This window comes from Lygodium microphyllum, chromosome 1, assembly GCF_053477565.2.
Source record: "Lygodium microphyllum isolate KBCC chromosome 1, Lygodium_microphyllum_v1.1.10, whole genome shotgun sequence".
Lineage (NCBI taxonomy): Eukaryota > Viridiplantae > Streptophyta > Polypodiopsida > Schizaeales > Lygodiaceae > Lygodium > Lygodium microphyllum.
Window position 1 is genome coordinate 59,512,626 of NC_141135.1, and position 23,254 is coordinate 59,535,879.

At 41.4% G+C, this 23,254-nt stretch overlaps 1 protein-coding gene across 9 annotated transcripts in view; it reads right to left on the reverse strand.

The window, feature by feature from the left end:
• The window catches only part of NDP1 (Tetratricopeptide repeat (TPR)-like superfamily protein), a 163,216-nt gene that overhangs the window by 69,216 nt on the left and 70,746 nt on the right, over positions 1–23,254 (reverse strand). For all 9 annotated transcript variants that reach the window (XR_015690770.1, XR_015690771.1, XR_015690775.1 and 6 more), the window contains 2 exons: positions 7,244–7,305; positions 7,007–7,107 (listed from right to left, as the gene is read on the reverse strand). Coding sequence is in view for 6 of the 9 variants with exons in the window: in XM_087677236.1 (XP_087533362.1) it covers positions 7,007–7,107; positions 7,244–7,305 (163 nt within the window). In the remaining 3 variants the exon portion in view is untranslated. The remainder of the gene's footprint in view (positions 1–7,006; positions 7,108–7,243; positions 7,306–23,254) is intronic.

Here is a 23,254-nt window from a genome sequence, read left to right on the forward strand (position 1 = left end):
CTCTACATCTGTAGATGTAGTGCTCCTCTCTCCACCTCCTCTTGGCCTAGTTTGCAAATCTGCTCAGTTTTGGGAAAGTGGGCCCCACACACTTCCACTCTCGATCTTGCACTTATGAAAGGACATCTTAAGCTTTTGAATGGCTATGAGCATCTCATGTGGCATGTATACATCCATGTATCTAAGTCTCTCAATGAAGCTGTCTATTTTAGTCCTCAAAAAGTGGTCCTTGTAGTATGATGGCTTCAAGGAAAGAGGCTACCAAGGTGAGAAATACTATGTTTTATGAGTAGCTATTAACGGTCATATCACATGATCAAGCTCCTCTCAATGTGAGAGAGGTGTCTAAAGGGGCAATTAAGGTCCTACCCAAAAAAGTGGGGGGCCTCTCATCCATAGCCTACCGACCTGTGCATACCATGAAGTCTCGTGTCCTACTTGAGCTAGCTATCTAGAGGCCTCGAAGGCTCTCCTAGGTAGTTTGTCTAATTGCATGTCACACACTCTTATCTATGAAGCTAATGATCTAAAAAAGGCCCTTCAACATCACGATGGATACAACAAACTTTGCTCCAATTATCTCATGTGGTACCAATGCTTGCTATAGATCATCCATCAGAGCATGATGATCTATGATCTCTCAATATGTGTCCATAGATATCGCGCTAGGCCAAGGGTCCAAATGGGTGCACCATACATTATGGCTAGTGTGACCAATGTGTCGAACAGCCACCTCCATGAGCAGCCGTGGGTACTCTTGGAACTGCATCTAGTAGCACTCTCACTCCGGCATGGCCAATGTGCCATCACACAAGGAAGTGACGGGGTGGGCATAGCAAGTACAATGGTCCCTATTATACTTTATCCTTATGATATTGTTCTAGTATTTGAGTCTACATCAACATCTCCATACGCTTCATTATTTTCGCACACAGCATGGATTGATAGTAATCCTGGAAAAACCAAGATCCTCATTTTCCACATATCAGCCCCAGTGAGGAGGAGATCCGTCTCCACTCTAGGAGTTGGACAAGTAGAGGTTGTGGACTCCTATGTCCACTTAGGGGTCATATTCAGAGCATCTATTGGGAGATTCACCATGGCATAGGCAGCTAGAGATCGGCTCACACGGTCTTCTATCTCATCAATGTAGGGCCCAAAGAGTGTAGGGGAGAGAGGGCATCCATGTTTCTCTCCAATCGTGCTAGAGACCATGTTTGAAAGTCCTTACGTATCCGTACAAATTCATACGATAAAACAGGGCCACTTTTGCCGCGGCGTCTGTGCATCCTCTCGCATTCTGTTGCACTTTAATCAGGCGGTTCCACCTACGTGGCACTTTTTGGGGCATGGAAAACCTTGGATACCTCATCTCACCCCCTTTTCTAGCTATACACCCCCCCTCCCAAAAAAGAAAATCCCTCCTTCGATTCCATCCAGCTAGCAGCCCTCTTTGACTATTGACCTCTCTTTGACTGTTTGACCCTTCTCTCATCTACAAAAGGTGCTCCTCTCCTCCATGCTTCCACACCAATTTGGGAAACATTTGCCATTCTCATCTACCTCTCTTGGATCTTGAATTGACTTGTGATTTGTCATTCTCATCTCCTATCCCCTCTTTCCCGCACTCTGTCAAAGCATTTGCCATTCTCTAATCTCATCTCCCATCCCCTCTATCCCACACCCTATCAAAGCATTTGCCATTCTCATCTCCCATCCCCTCTCTGTCACTCTTGCTCTTTCAACCTTACCCAACCCTCAAGCCTCTCCCTCTCTTTCAACTTTCAAGTTTCAAGAGTCCAAACTCAAGCATCTCACTCTTCCCCTCTCTCTCTCTCTCTCTCTCTCTCTCTCTCTCTCTCTCTCTCTCTCCCCGGGCCTCTTCATCCGTCATTGGCACCATGACTCATGAGAAGCACAAGGCCTTCAATTTGCAAGCAATCCATGTGGAGAGGCACACAAAGAAGTCCAACTCCCACCATTGGACATGCACGTATTGCGGAAAGCACTATACAAGTGGTGCAACTCAACTTCTCCAACATATTTCCAAGACGGGGGAGCAAGTTGCTCCACATAAGAAGATCCCCTAAAACATCGCAGAGGAGTTTCTCACCAGGATGAGAGTGGGATCCACAAGAGGAGGAGGAAGTGGCTTATCGACAACTCCTCCTATGTCTATTGACGAGAAAGCATCGAATGTGAGCATATCTTCAACCAATGCCGAAGAGGCCTCTACCATTGGTGGTGGGGGTCCCACGTATGCATCCGGCTCTGGTAAAAGACAAAGAGTGAAGGCTCATGCAACACCGGAGAGACAATTCTCTCTCTCTCAAGCTCCCGGTCATGTGCCTGGATCAGTTGCCTTTCTTAGAGAAGGCAACGACTTGTGGACATTGAAATTGCACGCACGGTGATTGAGTGCAATCTTGCATTCAATGTCTTAAAGCAAGAGAAATGGAAGAAGATAGTAAAAGCCATTGCTAATGTGGATCCATGTGAAGGATGGATCTGTGTCACATACAACGACATGAGGACAACAAAGATTAATGAAGAGGACGAGAGGATTGATAGAGCCCTTGATCCTATTTGGGTCACACGGATAAAATATGGTGGCTTCATTCTCACCGACGAATAACCATACTCATATGATGTCATTATAGGATACAATGGTCCATCAAGTGCTGAGAAGAAAAATTACATCAATCTCATACAATCAAGCCATGTTATCACAAAACCTACAGAATTATATTGCTCTAAGGTGCGTCCAACTTTGCACATAAAGGGTGTCCTTGATAAGAAATGGATGAATGTGACATGCCCTATAAATTTCTAAATTGCCTTAATGAACCTAGGAAATATACTTTTAACTAAAACGATAGGTTATAACACACACATCATATGACTCCCTAAATTTGAAAGCGTTAATGAAATGGTATTTTATGTCATTGAAGGAATTCATAAGAAATGGATGAATGTGTCATGCCCTACGAATTTCGAAACTGCCTCAATGAACCCAAGAAATGTATTTTTTACTAAAATGATAGGTTATAACTCACACATCATATGACTCCCTAAGTTTGACAACATTAATGATAGGGTATTTTATGACATTGAAAGAACTATCCCACAAAGCCTTAAAGACAATGAAGATTGCTCTTTATTGTCTTTAAGGCCTCTTGGGATAGTTCCTTCCATGTGAAAAGTGCTCTTTAAGAGAAAAGATCAACATGTTCTTTTCAATTTGAATAAGATTCCAACGTTTGGACATAAGTTTACCATCACATGCATACTAGAGTTTGCAAAACCACTTTCAACATTTCGAATAAGATTATAACTTTACCACTTTACCATGACATGCACATTGGAGTAGGCCCCACTATCAATGAGCCAAGGCTTCTCCTCAGAAGAAGAAGTTCCGTATCCTTCACCTCAAACAAGTGTACAAAGATAGACTCTATGGTAGCAGGTGTGGCTTTCGAATCCTTGGACTCCTCCTTGGGCTTCAAATGGAGACACTTCTGCTAGAACTTCTACTCAGGATGAGTGCCCTTGCCACAATCGAGGCACTTAGACTTCTCCTTGGAATCCTTGGAATTATCCTTCTTGTCCTCTTGTTTGTTAGCCTAGGGCTCCCATTCTTCTTCCCTCTCCCTAAACCTACGGTAAAAGCCTTCGAAGAGCTAGATCCACGTGTACCTACATCTTTGAGTTGTTCGTCATGCTCCAAGACTAGTGAGACAGCCATCTATAGTGTGAGAGAATGAATGAAGTCACATGAGCATTTCAATAACTATGGGAGTGATAGCAACTCTTTCCTCTAGAGCAACTCCATTTGTCACTATATTTACCACGAGCAGCTCTAAGGCCTTGTTTTTGCCTCTTGATCTCATGTGGTAACTCCTAAAACGCAAGCCACTCTTCAACTGAGAAGCCCATTTGCATGGAGAATCTCACCCAAGAAAGAGGCATCCTCTATCCACATGTCTGGCCAAACTATGATCTCACTAATGGTGAAGAGAAAAGGATGCCTCATCTTCTCTTAAGCTATGGTCACTGTTAATTGATGAAGGCCAAATAAAACTAAAATTCGAACCTTAAAGGTCAAGAAGCCTTGAAAATCCAAGGAATGCCATGCTGCCATGGTTCTCCAGGTGTTGGGCTGATGGACTATAACCTCCAAATTAGTAGCTTCTTCCAAGGCTCCTCTAATGGAAAGAGACCCATAATAATAAGCTGTGAGCTTAAACAATAGGGCTCTAGTTTGGCTATATTCGGATCAATAATCCCGAAACACCTTTCAATCTAGGTTGGATGATAACATCCTGAGCTACCTTTGCCTTAGCTAGGTTTCCATCTCCTCCTAATTTTAAAAAAACCCTGATTAGATACTTTCCTTGCCCAATGCATGGCTTGGGGAATGCCCACCAAACAATGATGTACCACGTAGTTGCAAGAGGAACCTAGTTGGCAACCCCCATTCTCCCTACTAAAAGACTCTCAACAGCCTCATAATGCTCCAATAACGAAGATTTTGTATAATGATCAAGAGCAAGGGTGCTAACTGCCACTCTGAGTAATATCAATTCCCACATGACATCCAAGATATCTATCACCAAAACCTGAAATTTTACTACTTTGCTTAGCATTTGATTAAAAGTTAATAAATGAGCAAATGTGACTTGTACATGTAAGGTGCATGTTAATTATTTCATAGTGTAGGACGCATGACCCTGAGATGATATCAATTGATGCCAAAGGCCAAAGTTGTAATACGTTATGCCTAACAAATACTAGGTGGTACCCGGTGTAAGATTTTGACCTAGACCAATTTATTGGCCATTAATGTCAATGGTGATATTAGAGACTAGGCATTAATTATTTCATTAATGCCAGTCTACAGACTAGTAATTACTTAAGGATGCTTCAAAGACAAATTGGCCTAGCCAATTTAATTATTGGTTGGTGGAATTATTTTTCTGGGCATTACAATAATTATTGAATTAATTTTCAATATTTTGAAAACTATTTTAATAAGTTAGATAATACTAGAAAATGGGATTAGAAGGCTCCCACTTAGCAAAACTTGCCCATATAAGTGAAAAATACGTTTTTGGAGATTCATAGAACTTTTTTTTTCCAAGAAAAGAGAATTCTATTAATAACACCTCGAAGAAAAATCCCTGAGGTACATACAATGTACAAGGAACTCTGTGAAGAGTAACTAGATACATCAAAGATACAATGGTTGTGTGAACAACCAATCTAGTGGGCTAAAGTGCCAAACCATCTGAGGGGTGGTATGAAAGAAGGTGTCTGAATCCCAAATCCGCAGGAAAGCCTCTCTTTTCTTCCTCATCCTCTCAGAGCTGCCCTGCATCCTCTCCCATCTGCCACGAGGAGTGTGGACTATCTCTGTCCAAATCGTCGATAAAGACTTCCCGCTGGGTATATCCTAAAGATCAATGGCCTGGCTACATCTCACAATCCATATGTACCAAGCTATAATATTGAAAACTAACTCCCATTTGTGACAATGTTCCTTACTCTTGAGTCCACTGTGTCTGTGAGTAGTCTCAGGTAGGGATCCTGCTCAGATGTTGTCCAATGATGAGAAAAAAAATGCTCCCCTAAGCGTCCTCATAGCCACAAGCTATGGACCTTTGTCTGCGACCCAAGCTATAGTCTCCCCATGTCGCCACCTTGGACTCCGCTGTACCATGGAATACTATCCTAAGAGCTCTCCTCCAAATCTCCTAGGCTCTGGGACAGTCCCATAGGCAATGTCTCTGTGTCTCCTCTGGCTCACCACATTGCACACATGCTACTGGATCCCTGCCATATCCAAGCCAAGTGCCAATTGCTAAACTCCTATGGGCTAGAAGCCATAGAAAGAGGGATATCTTCCAGGACCTGAAGCTGTCATGTAGCCGCCTCCAAAAGTCATATAAAAACTCATCTGAGAAAGTGTGCCACTACTCTAATTCTCTGCCTAGAGCAACCACTGAGGGTTCTAAGGTCAATATCCTCTCGCTGCAAGCCAACCATTGTGAGAGAAAAGGAGGTTGTTAGAGAGCAAAAAGATGTTGCTGATGCCATTTACAGCCAGCACAGACCAGTCCTACAGCAAATGACAGCACTTGGAAGCCCTCCAAGTGCAAGTGACAACAGCCCAAGGCCCTCTTGGTGTAGGTGACAGCATGTAAGAGAGGGCAACAACCCTTCTAGTGGTCCTAATCTATAGGTGATAGCTTCCCAGGCTGTTTGAGCAAGGGGCCAACAATTTTTCATCCTTTCTCATGATGAAACTCTGAAAAATCTCTCTCTACAGTATTCTCTCTCATCCTACAACCATCCAAACACCTTTCCAATCATGTCACATGATAGGTTGGTCTCCTCATGAAGAGTTTTCCAATGGTATGTCACATGATAAGGTTGGTTACTCAAATTAGAGTGCAATGACATCAGCATTGATTGGTATATTTGGATAGTGAGGTGCACTGAGGCTATGGAACAGCAACACTCTAGTTAAAAAACCTCCGCCCATATACAGACAACGATCATATGCACTCTTAACAGGTAAAAGGGAAAGACGGGTAATTCATAGAGCATTGTATATCTAGTTCAGTGATGATATGCATTGACACACCATTCAGTATATATAATTATCCTTTTTTGGTATCATTATAGTGCTAATAAGCATTATGTGTCAAGACATCCTAACATTTCTGCACCATGGAGTTGGAACAAATGGATTGCTTATCAAAGCATTCATGTTGGAAAATCAAACTCCTAACCTTATTAATCCATTTCAATACTTTCAACCCTTTATCACTATCCTTGAGATGTTGTGAGGTCTCTGAAACACAGTAAAATGGCCACCTTTAAAGCTTTACGTGATTAAGCTTGAATTCCCATGCTGGCCATGCTTATTTCAGAGACCTCGTAAGATTGGACTCACATTTTCTCTCGGGTGCATGGGGGATGGGGGGAACTTGGATGCCCATACCTCTGAAAGCAAGGCCTCATTGGTCCCTTGGGTGATACCTCGCTGATGATATAAGTTTCCAATGCAAGACAAAATCATTCCAACTTGAGGGTGCTTCTCACCTGCATTGTGCATAGGCACAAAATAATGGATAGTAGACAATTGAACAGGATAAAGGCTTCATGAGGAGGTCATTATACACCCTTGTTTCTTCTAGATAATGAAGCAAATAGATGCTTGAAAAACTGATATCTTTACCTTTGACTTTTTCAGCGTGCTTCAAAGCCTCCGTCAGATGTTTCTCTGCTTCATCAAAGTGCCTGCATGTGACCCATCATCACTTAGCATCCTGAACACTTATGAATAGGATTAAAGCAAAGCAGTTTAACCTTTCCCCAAGCAAAGAAATTTCTATCTAAACACCTGAACAGAGAAGTCCATTGAGGTAAAAGTACATCTTTCACTTTTCAGTCTGCTTCAAAGCCTCACTTGGTTGAGACTTGCTTCATCAAAGTGTCTCATGTCACAAAAGATTATTCAGAATTCAGAATATGGAAATGATTGAAAGCAGCACTTGTTTCTTCCCCAAGCAGATATAACTCACCTCAGCAGTAAAATCCACTGAGGCAAAGAGTACATCAAGCCCTAAAATAGAAATGGTAGAGGATAGAAGAAGTAGAGATGCAGAAACATGATGGCTTTACTTTTTTGCTTGCATTGATCCAAGAGCCAAGATGCATCCCAATACAAGATAGCTGGGATTTGTGACAACCTCAAATTCCTTGCTTAAATCAGGTAGCCTTAAGATAGGAGCAGTTATCAAACTATGCTTTAATTGCTCAAAGCTAGATTGTTCAACTGGCATCTAGATAATAGCAACTTGCTTTTTAAGTAAGTTTGTAAGAGGTGTTGTAATTTGGGCATAGTTTTTTATGAATATCCTATACCATCTAGTTAGACCTATAGAAAACTTCTCACTTCCTTGACAGTGGTTGGGGGTGGGCAATCTTGAACATCCTTGACCTTGGCAAGATCTACTGATATACCTTTGGCAGACACTATGAATCCCAAATATTCAATCTTCCTTTTGAAGAAGGCACGCTTCTTCCTCTTGGCATAACATTCAGGAGAAGAGATGTAAGGAGGCAGGGACAGTAATAGAGGCTGGATTAATGGATCTGTACTATATAGAACAGTGAAGGTGCCCTCTATCAACTTCACCAAAAGGTGATAGTTCTCTAATATGCTCGCAATTCTCCCCCATTAGACAATTCACTTGTGTAGATTGTTAATAATGGACTTCCTAAGTCTTATTTGCTGATACAAGAAGGACAATCTCGTCAAAACATGACCATTATGCATGTTGCAATCAAGCTTTTGTGAATAGACAAATGTAAAGAAAAAGCTATATTTCTTGCTAGTAAGCAAAAAACTACAGTTATTGTTTAGACAAAGAAGGCTGGTAAGGATGAGAAGAAAGATAATAGTAAAAGCTATTGCAAGTATTGTAAGATAGAAATTCATGCCATTAAGGACTATCCTAAACTAGCTAGAAAAGAGACTTAAAAAAACGAGACTAGTATAGCTGTTGCAAATGCTTACTTTTCTAATTCAAAATTTGCAGTGTTGTGCAAGATAAAGGGTGGGCATTTAGTGTGCAGTGTAGTTATGACAATTTTTTACATGATTCTTGCGTGTCTGTTGTGGATTCAGATATGTGGTACTTTGACAATGATACAACTAAGCATGTTACCTCGCAACACAATTTTTCACTTCTCTTCAATGCCCCTGAGAGTAGTACTATCATAGGTACCCATAAGTTCTCTTATCTTGTTAAAGAAGTTAGCAAAATTATGTTCAGGGCCACGGTTTCTGGTTTGAAGTTATCATGTGTGCAGTCTATATACTAAACAAATGCTCACCAAAGTATTGCAATCTCACTTCATATGAGGCTTGGCATGGCAAAAGACATCTATTGCTCACTTACGTGTCATTGGTTGCCTTTCTTATGCATTGATAGTAGGGTTGAAGAATGAAAAAAAAAGGATGGCAAGTGAAAAGAGAAAACAATCGGACATGAGTATAGTAAGTGCAAAGGATGCAACAACACATTTAGCAAGTTTGGACATTGGTCAATCTTATCATTTTGTTCTACATTGTTCATATGAACCTTCTTCACATGAATATGGCTTATGAGTGGCTGAAAAGAAGAACATATGGTATTTTGACAGCGTTGCTGCCAAGCACATAACATCCTTTCGTGACTTGTTTGTATGATACGCGTGTACAAGGGGGGGTGGGGGGGGTGCAAGGGGGTCAGTTGTATATGCAAATAATGCTTTGTATGCATTTCAAGGCATTGGAAAAATTCCCATTATTGCAATGGATAGGAAAACTATCATGCTTGAAAAGGTCTTGTATGTGCTTGACATAAAGAAAAATTTGATTTTAGTTTTAGCCATTGCATGTGCTGGTATTATGATTAAATTCCACGTGGATTGATGAAGCATCTATTACTTTAGTGATGGGCATGCCCTCATTGTCACCAGTACATTGTACAATGGCCTCTATCAACTTGATTTATATGAGTGGAGAGTATCACAGGATGCATTACAAGTTAATGCCACCATTATGGATGACAATGAGTTACACCATGCTCGATTTCGTCATCTTAACTATAGCAACTTTCTTTGCTTGAGAAGCAAAAATATGGTGCTTGATCTCCCTCAATTGAAAACACCTACTTATAATGTATGTGAGAGTTGTGTACTTGGTAAAATGTATCCGCTTCATTTCCCAAAGGTGAATCTATGCTTGCTAATCAAAAATTACAGCTTATGCATAGTAATATTTATGAACCCATGGGAGTCAAATCCATCAAAGAATACTTACACTTTGTTACCTTCATTGATGACATGACTCGTCATTGTTGGACATATGCTTTGAGGCACAAATCAAAAGTGTTTGCAAGCTTTAAAAACTTCTTTGCCTTGGTTCAAAATGGAAGTGGATGCAAGCTAACTACACACCGTATAAATTGATGTCATAAGAGTTTAACTCCTTTTTGGCTAAAAGGGGCATTATACATCAATATATTATGCCTTACACATCTCAGCAAAATGGTGTGGCTGAAAGAAAGAATCGCACTTTGATGGAAATGACAAGTTGTATACTTTCACACAATAAGCTACCCACAAAGTTTTGACTTGATGCTATTATGAGTGCAGTATATGTGTTGAATCGTAGACCCACTAAAGCATTTGTAGAATGTACAACTTACGACACTTGGAATGGTTGAAAACCAATGGTGTCACACATTCATATCTTTGGTTGTTTGGCATATGCTTTGGTGCTATAGCCACAAAAACATTAATTGCAAGACAAGGCTGTCAAATGCATTTTTATTGGTTACAGTGCAGAAAGTGAAGGGTGCCGCTTGTACCAACCCTCCATGAACAAGATTTTTGTTAAGAGAGATTTGGTATTCACCAAAAATGCTGGCCAGCCCTTCATGGACTGCAAGATCATCCCAATGTGCGACCTATGGATATGTTTGATAGTTTGTTACCATTGTTTCAACAAAGTGCACTTGATTTTGGTGAATTTCAACAATCTATTGAGGGTTTACAGCACCCCAATCAGTAGCCAACACATGCAACAACAGCCTTATTTTCATCCCATTGATTAATGGCATTGCTGATGATGAACTGGTCGATCACAAGGCTGTTGTTCAGGAGCTAAAACAATCCCTAGATGGCTTTTCAACATAGTACAAGCTAGAAAACAGTCTGTTTTACTTCCCAATAGAACTAGAGCAACCACTCACCATGCACAAGGTAGCTTGGTTGTGCAAGCATTCACAGTTACTACATGCGATGGAACCTATCTCTTTACATGATGCTTTATAGGATCAGCATTGGATGGCAACTATGCAATCAGAATTGGATACTCTTCATAAAAACGGCACATGGGAGTTATGTGACCTGTTGGCAAGCGTGCTATAAGCGCAAAGTGGGTTACAAATTCAAACGCATATCTAATGGTAGTATTGATCACTACAAGGCATGTCTTGTTGCCAAAGGGTTTTCCCGACAACATGGGATTGACTACGACGATACATTTGCACCCACTTCACGTATGACCAAAATTCGCAGTGTGATTGCTTTGGCTGCCCATTTTGATTGGCAAGTGTATCAATTAGATGTGAAGACTACTTTTCTAAATTGTGATCTTCACGAGGAGGCTTATGTCACACAACCTCTTGGCTTTGTTCAAAAAGGCTCAGAGGGCAAAGTGTATCGGTTACGTAAGGTCCTCTATGGTTTGAAACAAGTACCTAGGGCATGGTACAAAAAGAAACATGCATATTTGGCTCTTGGCTTCAATGATTCACTTATTGAGAGCACACTTTATGTCCGCAAAGATGGGGATAATCTCTTGATTCTCATTCTTTATATGCATGATATGTTGTTGAGAATAACTCATGAAACACAGATTGCAGCCTTAAAGGCTGAATTCCAGCATGCTTTTGATGTGACAAATCTTGGCCACTTGCACTACTACCTTGGCATACAGCTTACTATAGTTGAGGGGAGCATTCTTTTGTGACAATCTAAGTACATTAGGCAGCTCCTTGAGCATTTTCACATGCAAGACTGCAAGTCTATTCACCCCATATCTTATTCAAGGTTTTGGTAACATGTAGCTTACACCAAAAGCAGTGGTACATGACACCATAATTGGTGCTTTATGGAACTTATTTCCAATTTTTGCATTTATAAAAGCTAGCTTTTTGGATGATAGATATATGGTTAATAGTGGTGATAGTGAGATTATTGTCACACCGAGAACCTTTTATTATGCAGCTGACTCAATGAATGTCTACGAGAAAGTTACACACTAAGTACGTGTTGTTACTACCAGTCCTATATATGATGCGATTCAAGGGCATGCACATCTTGGTACTTGAGTTGCATTTCCTTCATTCCCTTCTTATGTAGAACATCTACAAACCCCAAGAAAAAGTGTGCACTAGGACTATGTTCTTAGTAAAACACGTCATATTGCATTTTACCTAGATGGGTCACTTAGGGTAACCAATATACTACAAGAGTAATATTGTTGTCCTATCATGACATTTTTATTGGTGATTTTCATACTTCTTGCCATTCATTCATGATTGCAATAGATCTAAATGGCTTTACCCTCTGAAACAGAAGTTAGATATTTTTATTGTAGATTTTCACATGCAAGACTGCAAGCCTATTCACCCCATATCTTATTAAAGGTTTTGGTAACACGTAGCTTATACCAAAAGCAATGGTACATTACACCATAATTGGTGCTTTATGGAACTTATTTCCAATTTTTGCATTTATAAAAGCTAGCTTTGTGGATGATAGATATATAGTTAATAGCGCTGATAGTGAGATTATTGTTACACCGAGAACCTTTTATTATACACCTGACTCAATGAATGTCTACGAGAAAGTTACACACTAAGTACGTGTTGTTACTACCAGTCCTATATATGATGCGATTCAAGGGCATGCACATCTTGGCACTTGAGTTACATTTCCTTCATTCCCTTCTTATGTAGAACATCTACAAACCCCAAGAAAAAGTGTGCACTAGGACTATGTTCTTAGTAAAACACGTCATGTTGCATTTTACCTAGATGATTCACTTAGGGTAACCAATATACTACAAGAGTAATATTGTTGTCCTATCAAGACATTTTTATTGGTGATTTGCATACTTCTTGCCATTCATTCATGATTGCAATAGATCTAAATGGCTTTACCTTCTGAAACAAAAGTTAAAGATATCCATATGCTTTAAGTAGTTCTACCCATGGTTGAGAATGACACTAGTTGCCCTCTTAGTACATTACACACAGACCCTTTTTTTCTTTTTGCGCAAGGGGGGGGTGGGGGGGTTTCATTTTAATATATGTTGAAGGAGCTATGCATTTATGGCTTAGAAGAGACATCAAGCCTCAAGGTACAATGTCTTACACTCAACAACAAAATGGAATTTATGAGAGGTAACACAGAACTCTTATGGAGATGGCATAATGCATGATGAAAGTGCAAGCTTTCATAACATCAAGATGAAAGCCAATATGTGTGCTTCATTAAATACTTTACAAGGTCCAACCAAGGTAGGATGGTGTTAGAAGTGGTCATATTGTAGGTTCATAAGCTCTGACGCCCTCATTTTTGGGCGGCCTCTTTCTTATTTATTTGGTTATTGGCCAACCTACTCTATGGTAGGACAACTCCTCTATTTTTCTCTATAAAAGTAGGGAGTGTGGCCATGGTAATTCATTCAAGTACTTGGCAAATTCTTGGTATTGCAAAGTGCATCAATTGGCGCTCAACCATAGTACTCTTGATTCTCAAAGTGGATTCCTTTCTCGTTACATCTTGTGCATTATCTCTTTCTTTCATCTTGTGTCTTTCATTATTCCACTACTTATTTTGCTCTTCTAACATGGTATCAAACATCAAGTTTGTTGATGGAGATATTGATTGATAATGTGTTGTTGATAGTCTACAACACTCCACTGTCGTTGGCATCATTTGTTGACACTCACAAGCTAGCAGATGGTAGGTTGACTCTCCGTGTTCTATGTTTCATGATGTTCCTATTGACTTCTATTGATATGACACTTTGGGGTCTCAAGACTCGTCTAGTTGCTCACAGTTGTCAACTTCAACGTTGTTGGTGGGTAGCATGATGTAGGCAGCCTACCTTCACACGTCATTTCGGAATTACCGATGATGTGCCATGTATTGACATTCCTTGTCTATTGCCTATAATGCTGATTGACTTGCAGCAAGCTGCGCAATTGGTGGTATCATCCACTTTTGGCAAACGGCTTTGACTCTAGTAGTCAACCTACTTGTGTCTAACAAGTTGCTATGAGGCTATAACGTGTGCTAACTTGCACCTCATTGCTGTGTGCATTTGTCAATGTTGTTGTCTACATTTGTTTGGCATTAGGGTTGTCAATGTCTCTATGTTTGCAACACATAATCACCATTTGACTTCTAATTGCAAGCTTATTCACATGGAGTGCTTGACCGTTCCTCCTGTGCATGGTCCATTATGCTTTGTTGATTGTTACATTCCTTTCAAGCTTGTGTGTGTTTTTCATCACTCGTAACTTTTGAGGGCTGATCACACTCCCTTTGCTACCCTCTCCAAGCCAACATAACATGCAAATACTTTTACTTTCTCATTCACATCATTATGGTCCTATCTGTACCCTTGCAACCTTGAGATTCCTTGTTCTAACATATCTCATGAAGCTGTGGTTAAGCATTACAATGCTCACTACTGAATTTCAAAGAGGGTGTTGAATTGCTTCAGTCTTTGGAAAAGTCTATGTTTCCATCACGATGTGACAAAGTAGTAGGCATGCACCTGAAGGTGAAGAGAAGGAATGGTGTGTACTAGTGTCACATTTGAAGAAGAAAGATGCGGAAGACATACCATTGCTCCATATGGTGGATATCACAATCGTCTAGGTAGAGCACGAGATGGGCTTTCCGTCTACATCATCTTGGTTTGCTTCTAGCCTACTGATGGCTCAAGTGAACAATTCTTCTCAGATCTAATCATATTACACACCCTCACATGCTCCTAGCTAGATGGGGCAAGTGCAAGGGTGGAGAAAGGACATGTTGATGCTCTTTCATTGTTGGTGGATTTGATGTGTGTCATCAAGTTCACATGTTCTAGCAATCCAAACCTTGAACTAGTGTGTCCAACAAAAAGTTCATGATGGGAACTGCGACATGATGTGTTCATGTGGTCTCACATTAGTGGACCCCAAGGGCATACATATGCTCTAGTGGAGAAATCCTAATGCCACATGAGCTGTCCATGAAGCTTGTGTGACTAAGGGAGATGCAAGGTAGCTAGCTTGACTACTTTGCTTTTAAACAGGGGTTATGGCATTTGGACGATTTCTTTAGGGTGTTTTTTTATTGATGTGCATCCAACAGTGTGCACACTACTAGAGTATTCATGGTGCATTGTCACATCCTTGGAAATCCTGATGGGTGCTAGTTGTATTGGCCACAATGGTCATCAAGTGACTTAGTATGAATGCACTAAGGGCACTTAAGGGTTAGGGCAATCAAGTCCCATTTATAGGACTAAGGCCCTATTGTGCACATTATTGTGTAATCACCACTCTTAGACTCATGGCCCTTAGGCCAATCCATCCATACACAGGTATAGTGTGGGTTGGTGCCATGGGACGCTGGCCATAGGAACAAGGTTGTGACCCAATGTGCTACTAGCTCCCAAGCTCATAGGTGAGTCTCTTTGCATCTATGACCGAAAGGTGAGTGTAAGGTCCATTACCCATATGTTTGTGGATATAGTTTCTGACACGTTCTGTGTGAAGGTTGGATCCTAGGTGGACATCTTTCTGGCGCAAGATTCGATGATGATACAAAGCCACTCTTTGCTTAGGCAACCATGATGGTTTGTGCCTAACAAGTATGCTTTTACCTCATTTAGAGTGATATAGGGCATTGCGAGCAAGAGGGGGAGCACACAAGGAAGCACATGTTGTAGGTTATGGATACAACAAGGTAAATATATTGTCTGATACTCATGTTCGAGATTTGTATTGAGGATATGTTATGCGCAAGTTTTTTCTGTGATATTGACGATTAAGCCTTGGATCTGCCACTCCAAGGCCATGATAAACCATCATTGGTAGCTGAAACCTTGTACTCAAAACGGAATCAACAATCAATTTTAACATTCATATTTAATGTTAATGTTGCCATTAAATTTAATGTTAATAGCACATTTTGATGTTATGTTATATTAGCATTAAATATTATTGTTGGTGTTACATTTTTTTATATTGATATTAATCTTCATCTTAATGATAATGTTCTTTAATATTAGACTTAACATGGATTATGTGGTGTCAAGGTAAGAGAATAAGGTGTCAAAAAGAGAGGAGAGATGTTGATGATTGCGAGGAAAAGTATTAAAACAGCTATGTTTTACGCTAACCAGCATTGTATTCCCCGAGAGTTCAAGGAGGGCATGTAAGTATACCTTGGAGTTCCAAAAGACTCCGATTCAATATCTAATGGCAAGTGCTATGGTCATCTTCAAGGTTTTTTGGTCCTTCCAAGATTTCCAAGAAGATCAGTACCACGTCCTACGAGCTTGATTTACTTCCAAAGATCCGACTTCATCCAATGTTTCATGTGAGTCATTTGAAAGAACGACTAGAGCAAGGTGAACTGATTGTTCCTATTGAGGAAGTCCCATAGCTCGAGAACACTACTTGTTATTTTCCACTTTAACCCAAATTGGTTCTTGACCATGGGACTCAGTGATTCCATCAGACCATTTATCTCGACTATTTGGTCAACTAGAAGAACCTCCTGGAAGCAAAGCTACTTTAGAGTAGGTACATTCATTGAAGAGTCATTTTCTCCACTTCGATCCTAAGGATATTGTTGAGGACAGCAATCATTCGTAAGGGGGGAAGTGTAACATCCTTGGATATCCAAATGGACAATAGTAGCACTAGTCATAGTGATGGTTGCCTCTATATGTCGTACGGATGGATCTGTACGGTATGGATCTTACCATATGTACTCGTACGAACTCATACGTGATTTCAAGCACATTTTGGCCACCCATCCTACGAACAATAATAGGCTATCCATAACAATTTAGGTGCATTTTCGTGGAGGAGGGTTTGGCAAAAAGGGATGGGTATTGGACTTACGGCTCATTTGCACTCTCTCTTAAGTCTCACTCTCCTCAAGGCGCATCCTCTCCCTCTTGTCTCCAAGCATCAACCTCCCATCCCCTCCCTCTTCAAGCATCATCTCCTCTTTCCCTCTCCTCTTCTCCCCATTCCCTCCCTCTTCATTTTTCTTCAAAGTTCCCCCCATCCCCTCCCTCTTCAAGCATCATCTCCCCACCCCATCCCTCTTCAAGCCTTTAAAGCTCTCACTCTCTCCTCTTCCTCCCCTCCCCTCCCTCTTCGAGTGCCATCATCGGAGTGAGAGTCTCGACTCTCTCCTCTCCATCGGGCCTCGCCTCAACACCTCGGCATCATGACACGCAAGAAGCATCGGAGAAGCAAGTGGCGCATAGGCAACAGCACCCACACCTATGTCTACACGTGAGGAAGCCTGAAATGTAGGCATATCTTCGAGTTCGGGTGAGGCCTCCACCATTGATGGTACCAACTCCACATCCACTCCTGGCTCTGGCATTGGCAAAGGCAAAGATTGAGGCTCATGTAGCACCAGAGAGACAATCCTCTCTCTCTCAAGCTCCCAGTTGTATGCTTGGATCAGTTGGCTTTCTTAGAGAAAGGCAATGACAATCGGACATCAAGATTGCATGCATGGTGATTGAGTGCAATCTTACATTCAATGTGAATTTGGGAGTGAGTTTTTTGGGTAAATCAATGTTCTTGGAGCTGACCAGCACCAAATCGTCGGGAAAGAATTCCACATGCTTTTTCCTTTTGACATTATATCTCTTTGCGATGAGAAGCTTGTTGTTCCGGAGGCTTTCTTGGGCCACCAACATCTGCTGTTTCCATTTTAGCAGGAATTCTTCAACATCGGGATCCTCCACATACTGCTTACTTGCTGCCAGGGCTAGGGGTGTGATAACTTCTTTTCCTGCTGCCAACTCGAAGGGTGTGAAACCAGTTGAGCTATGTAAGGTGGCGCTCAATGGCATTATAGTGAAACTCTAGGATGTCGAGATACTGTGCCCAATCTTTCTGACTTGCCCGAACATAACTACAGATGTAATCTTCAATGCCTTGGTTCAGCCTCTCAGTTTGGCCATCTGTTTGAGGTAGAGCCCCTTGATCCTATTCGGGCTGCATGAATAAAATACGGTTGCTCCATTCTCACCAACGGATGAAGAGACCATAGAAAATGGGGGCATCATCAATATACTTGTTTCATGTCCACTCAACACAGTTGTGATTTGGGTCCTAGTCAATGCGTTCACTCCAACTCCCGACTCACAACTCCCGCGGCACGCTCCGGTCTCCAGCTCCCGCCGTCGCCGCCTCCTCTTCTTCTTCTTTCTCTTCCTTTTCCTCTTCTTCTTCTTGTTCTTGTTCTTGTTTTTCTTCCCATAATCCATTACTACCTCCTCCTCCTCCAATCAAGGGATACGAGGGCTCCGGCGGATCAAAGAAGTGGCGGTGCAACTATTGTGGATTGGAGAAATCAAACGTAATGCACGTGAAAGACAACTTGGAATGCATTCCCAACAAAGACATCAGGCCTTGCACAAATGTGCCGGTAGAAGTTGCAGTAAGTCTCCATCTTTGGTGCCGAAAGCGTATGGGTATTGAGTTAGAAGAAGATGAATCCTCTCATCCAACACCACATCGGGCTAATGAAGCACATATGGGGCAAGGAGAGGCTAGTGGACCTAGTGGCGCTAGCCAAATTGGAGGTGCCAGTGGCCCATCAAAAAGAAGTGCATCTATATCCGTATCGGATCCAAGTGCAAAAAGGACCTCGTTGCCATCTTCTAGTGGTGGTGGACAAAAGGGCTCCTTGCATGGTGCAAGTATCCATGTAGGACTTCAGAGGCAGGCAATTGTGGAGGCAACTAGGAAACTCACACGCTTATTTATTTGGTGTGCTATCCCTTTCACATCAAAGGAAAAAGACAATCAGGGCAGTAAGCCGCATAGGGTGTGAGTGGGAAGGTCCATCCACAGATGCATTACGCACACGGGAGCTTCGAAAGGAGAAAGCATCCATAGAGCCTTAATTGGAGCCCTTGAAGGAGACATGGATGAAATATGGATACACAATATTATGCGATGGATGGTCAGATATGCGCCGAAGAAATGTGTACAATGTTTTGGTGTCTTTGTGTAAAGGCACCATGTTCATTAAGGCCATCGATGCCTCTGCGTCAGGTCTTACCATCACAGGAGCTTTCATTTGGGAGCACATGTGACAAGTCATCATGGATGTAGGAGTCCAAAATGTGGTGTAGGTGGTGACAGATAATTGAAGCAATTGTGTGTCTATGGGATGTATGCTTAAAGAGGAGTTTCCTAGCATAGTATGGACTCCATGTGCATCCCATTGCCTTAACGTGCTTATTAAACATGTTGGGCAAATATCTTGGGTGGATGACATTTTCAAGATGGCAACAAGCATGGTAAGATTTGTGAAAAAGAGGCCATCCATCACAAGCACATTTCGAGCCAATAGTACCCTTGAGCTATTGAAGGTCTCTAGTACTAGATTTGATAATATGTTTATTGTATTGGAGAGGTTGGTACATGTCCGTCCAAATTTTATACGGACCATTCCATGCCAGGAATGGCTCATATGGAGTGAGAGAGAGTCTCCAAAGGCTCTTGCTTTTAGGCGCAATATTTTAAATGAGAGTTGGTGGGTTGAGGCAGAGGCATTGGTAAAAAGTCTCACTCCTATTTACACTGTATTGCACATTACTGATATAAAGGGGAGCAGTTTGGAGCTTCTATCTGAGTATATGGATAAAATTGGCGAGACCTTGCTTCACAACAGTTTTTTGCCCAAGTTTTTGTTTAACTTTTACACATGTAATTATTTGGTATTAACGACTCCTTGATGATTAATCATTATTCTAACTTCCAAGTTTTTAACTTATTTTATCTATGATCCATCATCCTTTGCTCTAAAGGGTTGATGAGATTCGTCCAATGTGGAATGCACAATGGGATTGGTTCCAAAAACCGATCCATGTTGTCACACATATCTTGCATCCCCTTTGGCGTAGTGAGAGGCAGTATCCTAGTGAGGATTTAGAGAAGGGCTTCATGAAGTACATGAGGTGCCTCACAGGGGATGATATAGATATGATGAGGAGAGTAGAGGATGATTTGCTCGCATTTCGCAATCATTCTCTTCATTTTGCTAGGCTTCGAGAGAGACAGCTTCAATCTATCTCTTGGTGAGAGAAATACGGCAATTGTGCTCCTACTTTGATATGTGACTGGTGACTTTTATATTTTGAATCTTGATTATCTAATGCATTATGCAACCTATGTAACAAGTTCTATAATCTATTTCCCACTCAAATGTTGATTTTGCGGCTTGCATATTAGCAATTGCCAATTACTCAATCTCAATCTTTTAAATTTGAATAGAAATGCATTGCCATTCGGGTCCTCTCGCAAGATTGTAGTTCAGAGACTGCTGAGAGCAACTGGAGCACATGGGCCCTATTCCACACCAAAAAGAGAAACAAGCTCACAACTGCCAAGCTGGAGAGTTTAGTGTTTTGCCATTGCAATCTCCAGCTTCTTGAGAGGACTGCTCTATCCCCTGAGCCTTCACAGATAAATTGGTAATTATTAGTATTATGTATAATTAACTTTTTAACCTTGAGTCCTTGACACTTGACATTGCTAATTTGCTTGGAAGTTGGATTGTAAATTGTGATATGTATGAATATTGAACATATTGAATCTTCTCTCATATGACATATCTTTGTTCGTTCACCTTTATAGATAAATGTTGACAAGATTCATATAGAGAATGTGCACGGCATCCCACAGATATCACAAGAGGGGCGCGATATCTACTCCATGCTGTATTAAGAGCTATCGGCACCAGTGCTGCATGAGACTCGTGCACAGAGAAGGGTTACAATATATCTTTGTCTCGTTCACCTTTACAAGTAAATGTTGACAAGATTAATATAGAGAAGGTGCCTGACATCCCGCAAATACCACAGGACGAGCGGGATATCTACTCCATGCTCTATAAGGAGCTATCGGCACTGATGTTGCATGAGACTCGTGCACGGAGGAGGGTTAGAGTGAGAGTCACACGTGGTTATACATCACAGGCAGAGTCAGGGCTAGAATTTGAAGCTGAGACTAAGACTGCTTCATCAACTTCTCGATCAGGGTCCTCGGAATCGGACGAGGAGATGGTGCACAGATCCTCAAGAGTCCTGAAGAGTCATGAGTCATGACTCGTGAGTCATGATATACAGGAGTCAGTTTAGTAGTGCAGAGTCCAAAGTCCGGACTACAGTTGCCAGTTGTTCATTGATGTTGATACTTATAGCCTCACTGGACTTCGAAGTTTTGACAGATTATTCCCATGACATAGTTACATGTATCATTGTATCTTGATTTCACTTATTATACATCTTGATTCTTGTTCCATTGTTCTTGATATCAATCTTCAGCATTCACTGCTCTTTAGATCATAGATTATTCATGAGTCATAAATTCTAATTTATTTTGTTGCCTTAAGTTTTGAAAATTGAGTCTTAATTGTGTTAAGTTGTCTTAAGTTTCAACCATAAGTCTGCAGCAAAGCTCATAAAGACGCTCCAACAATAACCACATATAACCAAAGCGAGTTGAAGAAGACTTCTTCAACTCCAATGTGCTATGCTCACGATACATTGCAAGCACCTTTACCTATACCGTGAAGAATGTGACAACTGTTGTAGCTTTGCAGGCCATCCTCTTCACCCACTTGAGCTTTCCAATGTTCTCCATAAGCAAATCTAAACAATGACTTACACATGGAGTCTACACAATCGTGGAAAACTCGATCTCAAGCAAACGACCCATGCGCCAACAATTTGATACATTGTCGGTAACAACTTGCACCACATTCGAGGGGCCCATCTACAACCACAATTTACAAATTACAAGTATACTAACAATACTTGGAGGTTAGAGAGAGAAAGAGACAATTGAGTCTTTCAAGTTTCAACTTTCAAGATTCAAGAATGAAGAGAGATGGGGGGTTGGGGCCCAAGGACAAAGAGAGAATCAAAATAGATATCGAAGAGAAATTAAAATAGGGAGATACACAGTTATGCATAGATTATTTATCAAAATAAAAGAAAGTGAAACGAATTTCAAAGGCAATGTATACCCCAATGATAGCTTGCTGAATGTAGCGGTAGCTGAATGCGCCCATCGTTTTCCTCCCCTTCTTGCCAGTATCTATGGCCCGCAAAAAGTAAGTGCCGACTAGACATGAGACGAGTATGTGGATGATGCTCCATTTCCTACGATCACTCCATCCATCAATAAGAATGGAGCAACCATAATTTATCCATGTGGCCCGAATAGAATCAAGGGCTCTATCGATCCTCTCCTTCTCTTCATCAATCTTTTTCATCCTCATATCGTTGTATGTGACATCAGTCCATCCTTCACATGGACCCACATTGGAAATGGTTTTACCATCTTCTTCCATTGCTTTTGCTTTAGGACATTGAATAAAAGATTGCACTCAATCATTGTGCGTGCAATTCCAATGTTCGCAAGTTCTTGCATTTCTTTAAGAAAGGCAACCAATCCACACACATAACCAGAAACTTGACATAAAGAGGATTGTCTCTCTCGTGTCGCATGAGCCTCCACTCTTTGTCTTTTATTGGAGCCAGATATGGATGTGGAGCCCCCACCACCAATGGTAGAGGCCTCCCCCGCATTGGTTGAGGATGTACCCACATTCGATGCTTCCTCGTTAATAGACATGGGAGTTGTTGCCGATAAGCCACTTCCTCCTCCTCTTGTAGATCCCCCTCTCATCTTGGCGAGAATCTCCTCTGTAATGTTTTAAGGGATCTCCTTGCATGGAGCAACTTGCCCCCCATCTTGGAAAGATGTTGGAGAAGCCCAGTTGCACCACGTGTATAGCACTTCCCGCAATCCTTACATGTCCAATGGTGTGAGTTGGACTTGTTTGTGTCCCTCTCCACATGGATCACCTGCAAATTGAAGGCCTTGTGCTTTTCACGAGTCATGGTACCGATGAGGGATGGAGAGGCCCGGGGGAGAGAGAGAGAGTGTGTGTACGTGTGCGTGTGCGTGTACGTGCGTGCGTGCGTGCGTGCGTGCGTGTGTGTGTGTGTGTGTGTGTGTGTGTGTGTGTGTGTGTGAGAGATGCTTGAGTCTTGACTCTTGAAACTTGAAAGTTAGAAGAGAGGGAGCACGAGGATTGGGGTAAAGTTGAAAGAGCATGAGTGAGTGAGAGGGAATGGGAGATGAGAATGGCAAATGCTTTGATAGGGTGCGGGAAAGAGGGGATGGAAGATGAGAATAACAAATCACAAATCAATTCAAGTCCCAGAGAGGGAGAAGAGAGTAACAAATGCTTGCTAAATTGGTGTGGAAACATGGAGGAGAGAAGCATTTTTTGTAGATAAGAGAAGGGTCAAACAATCAAAGAGGGCTGCTAGATGGATGGAATC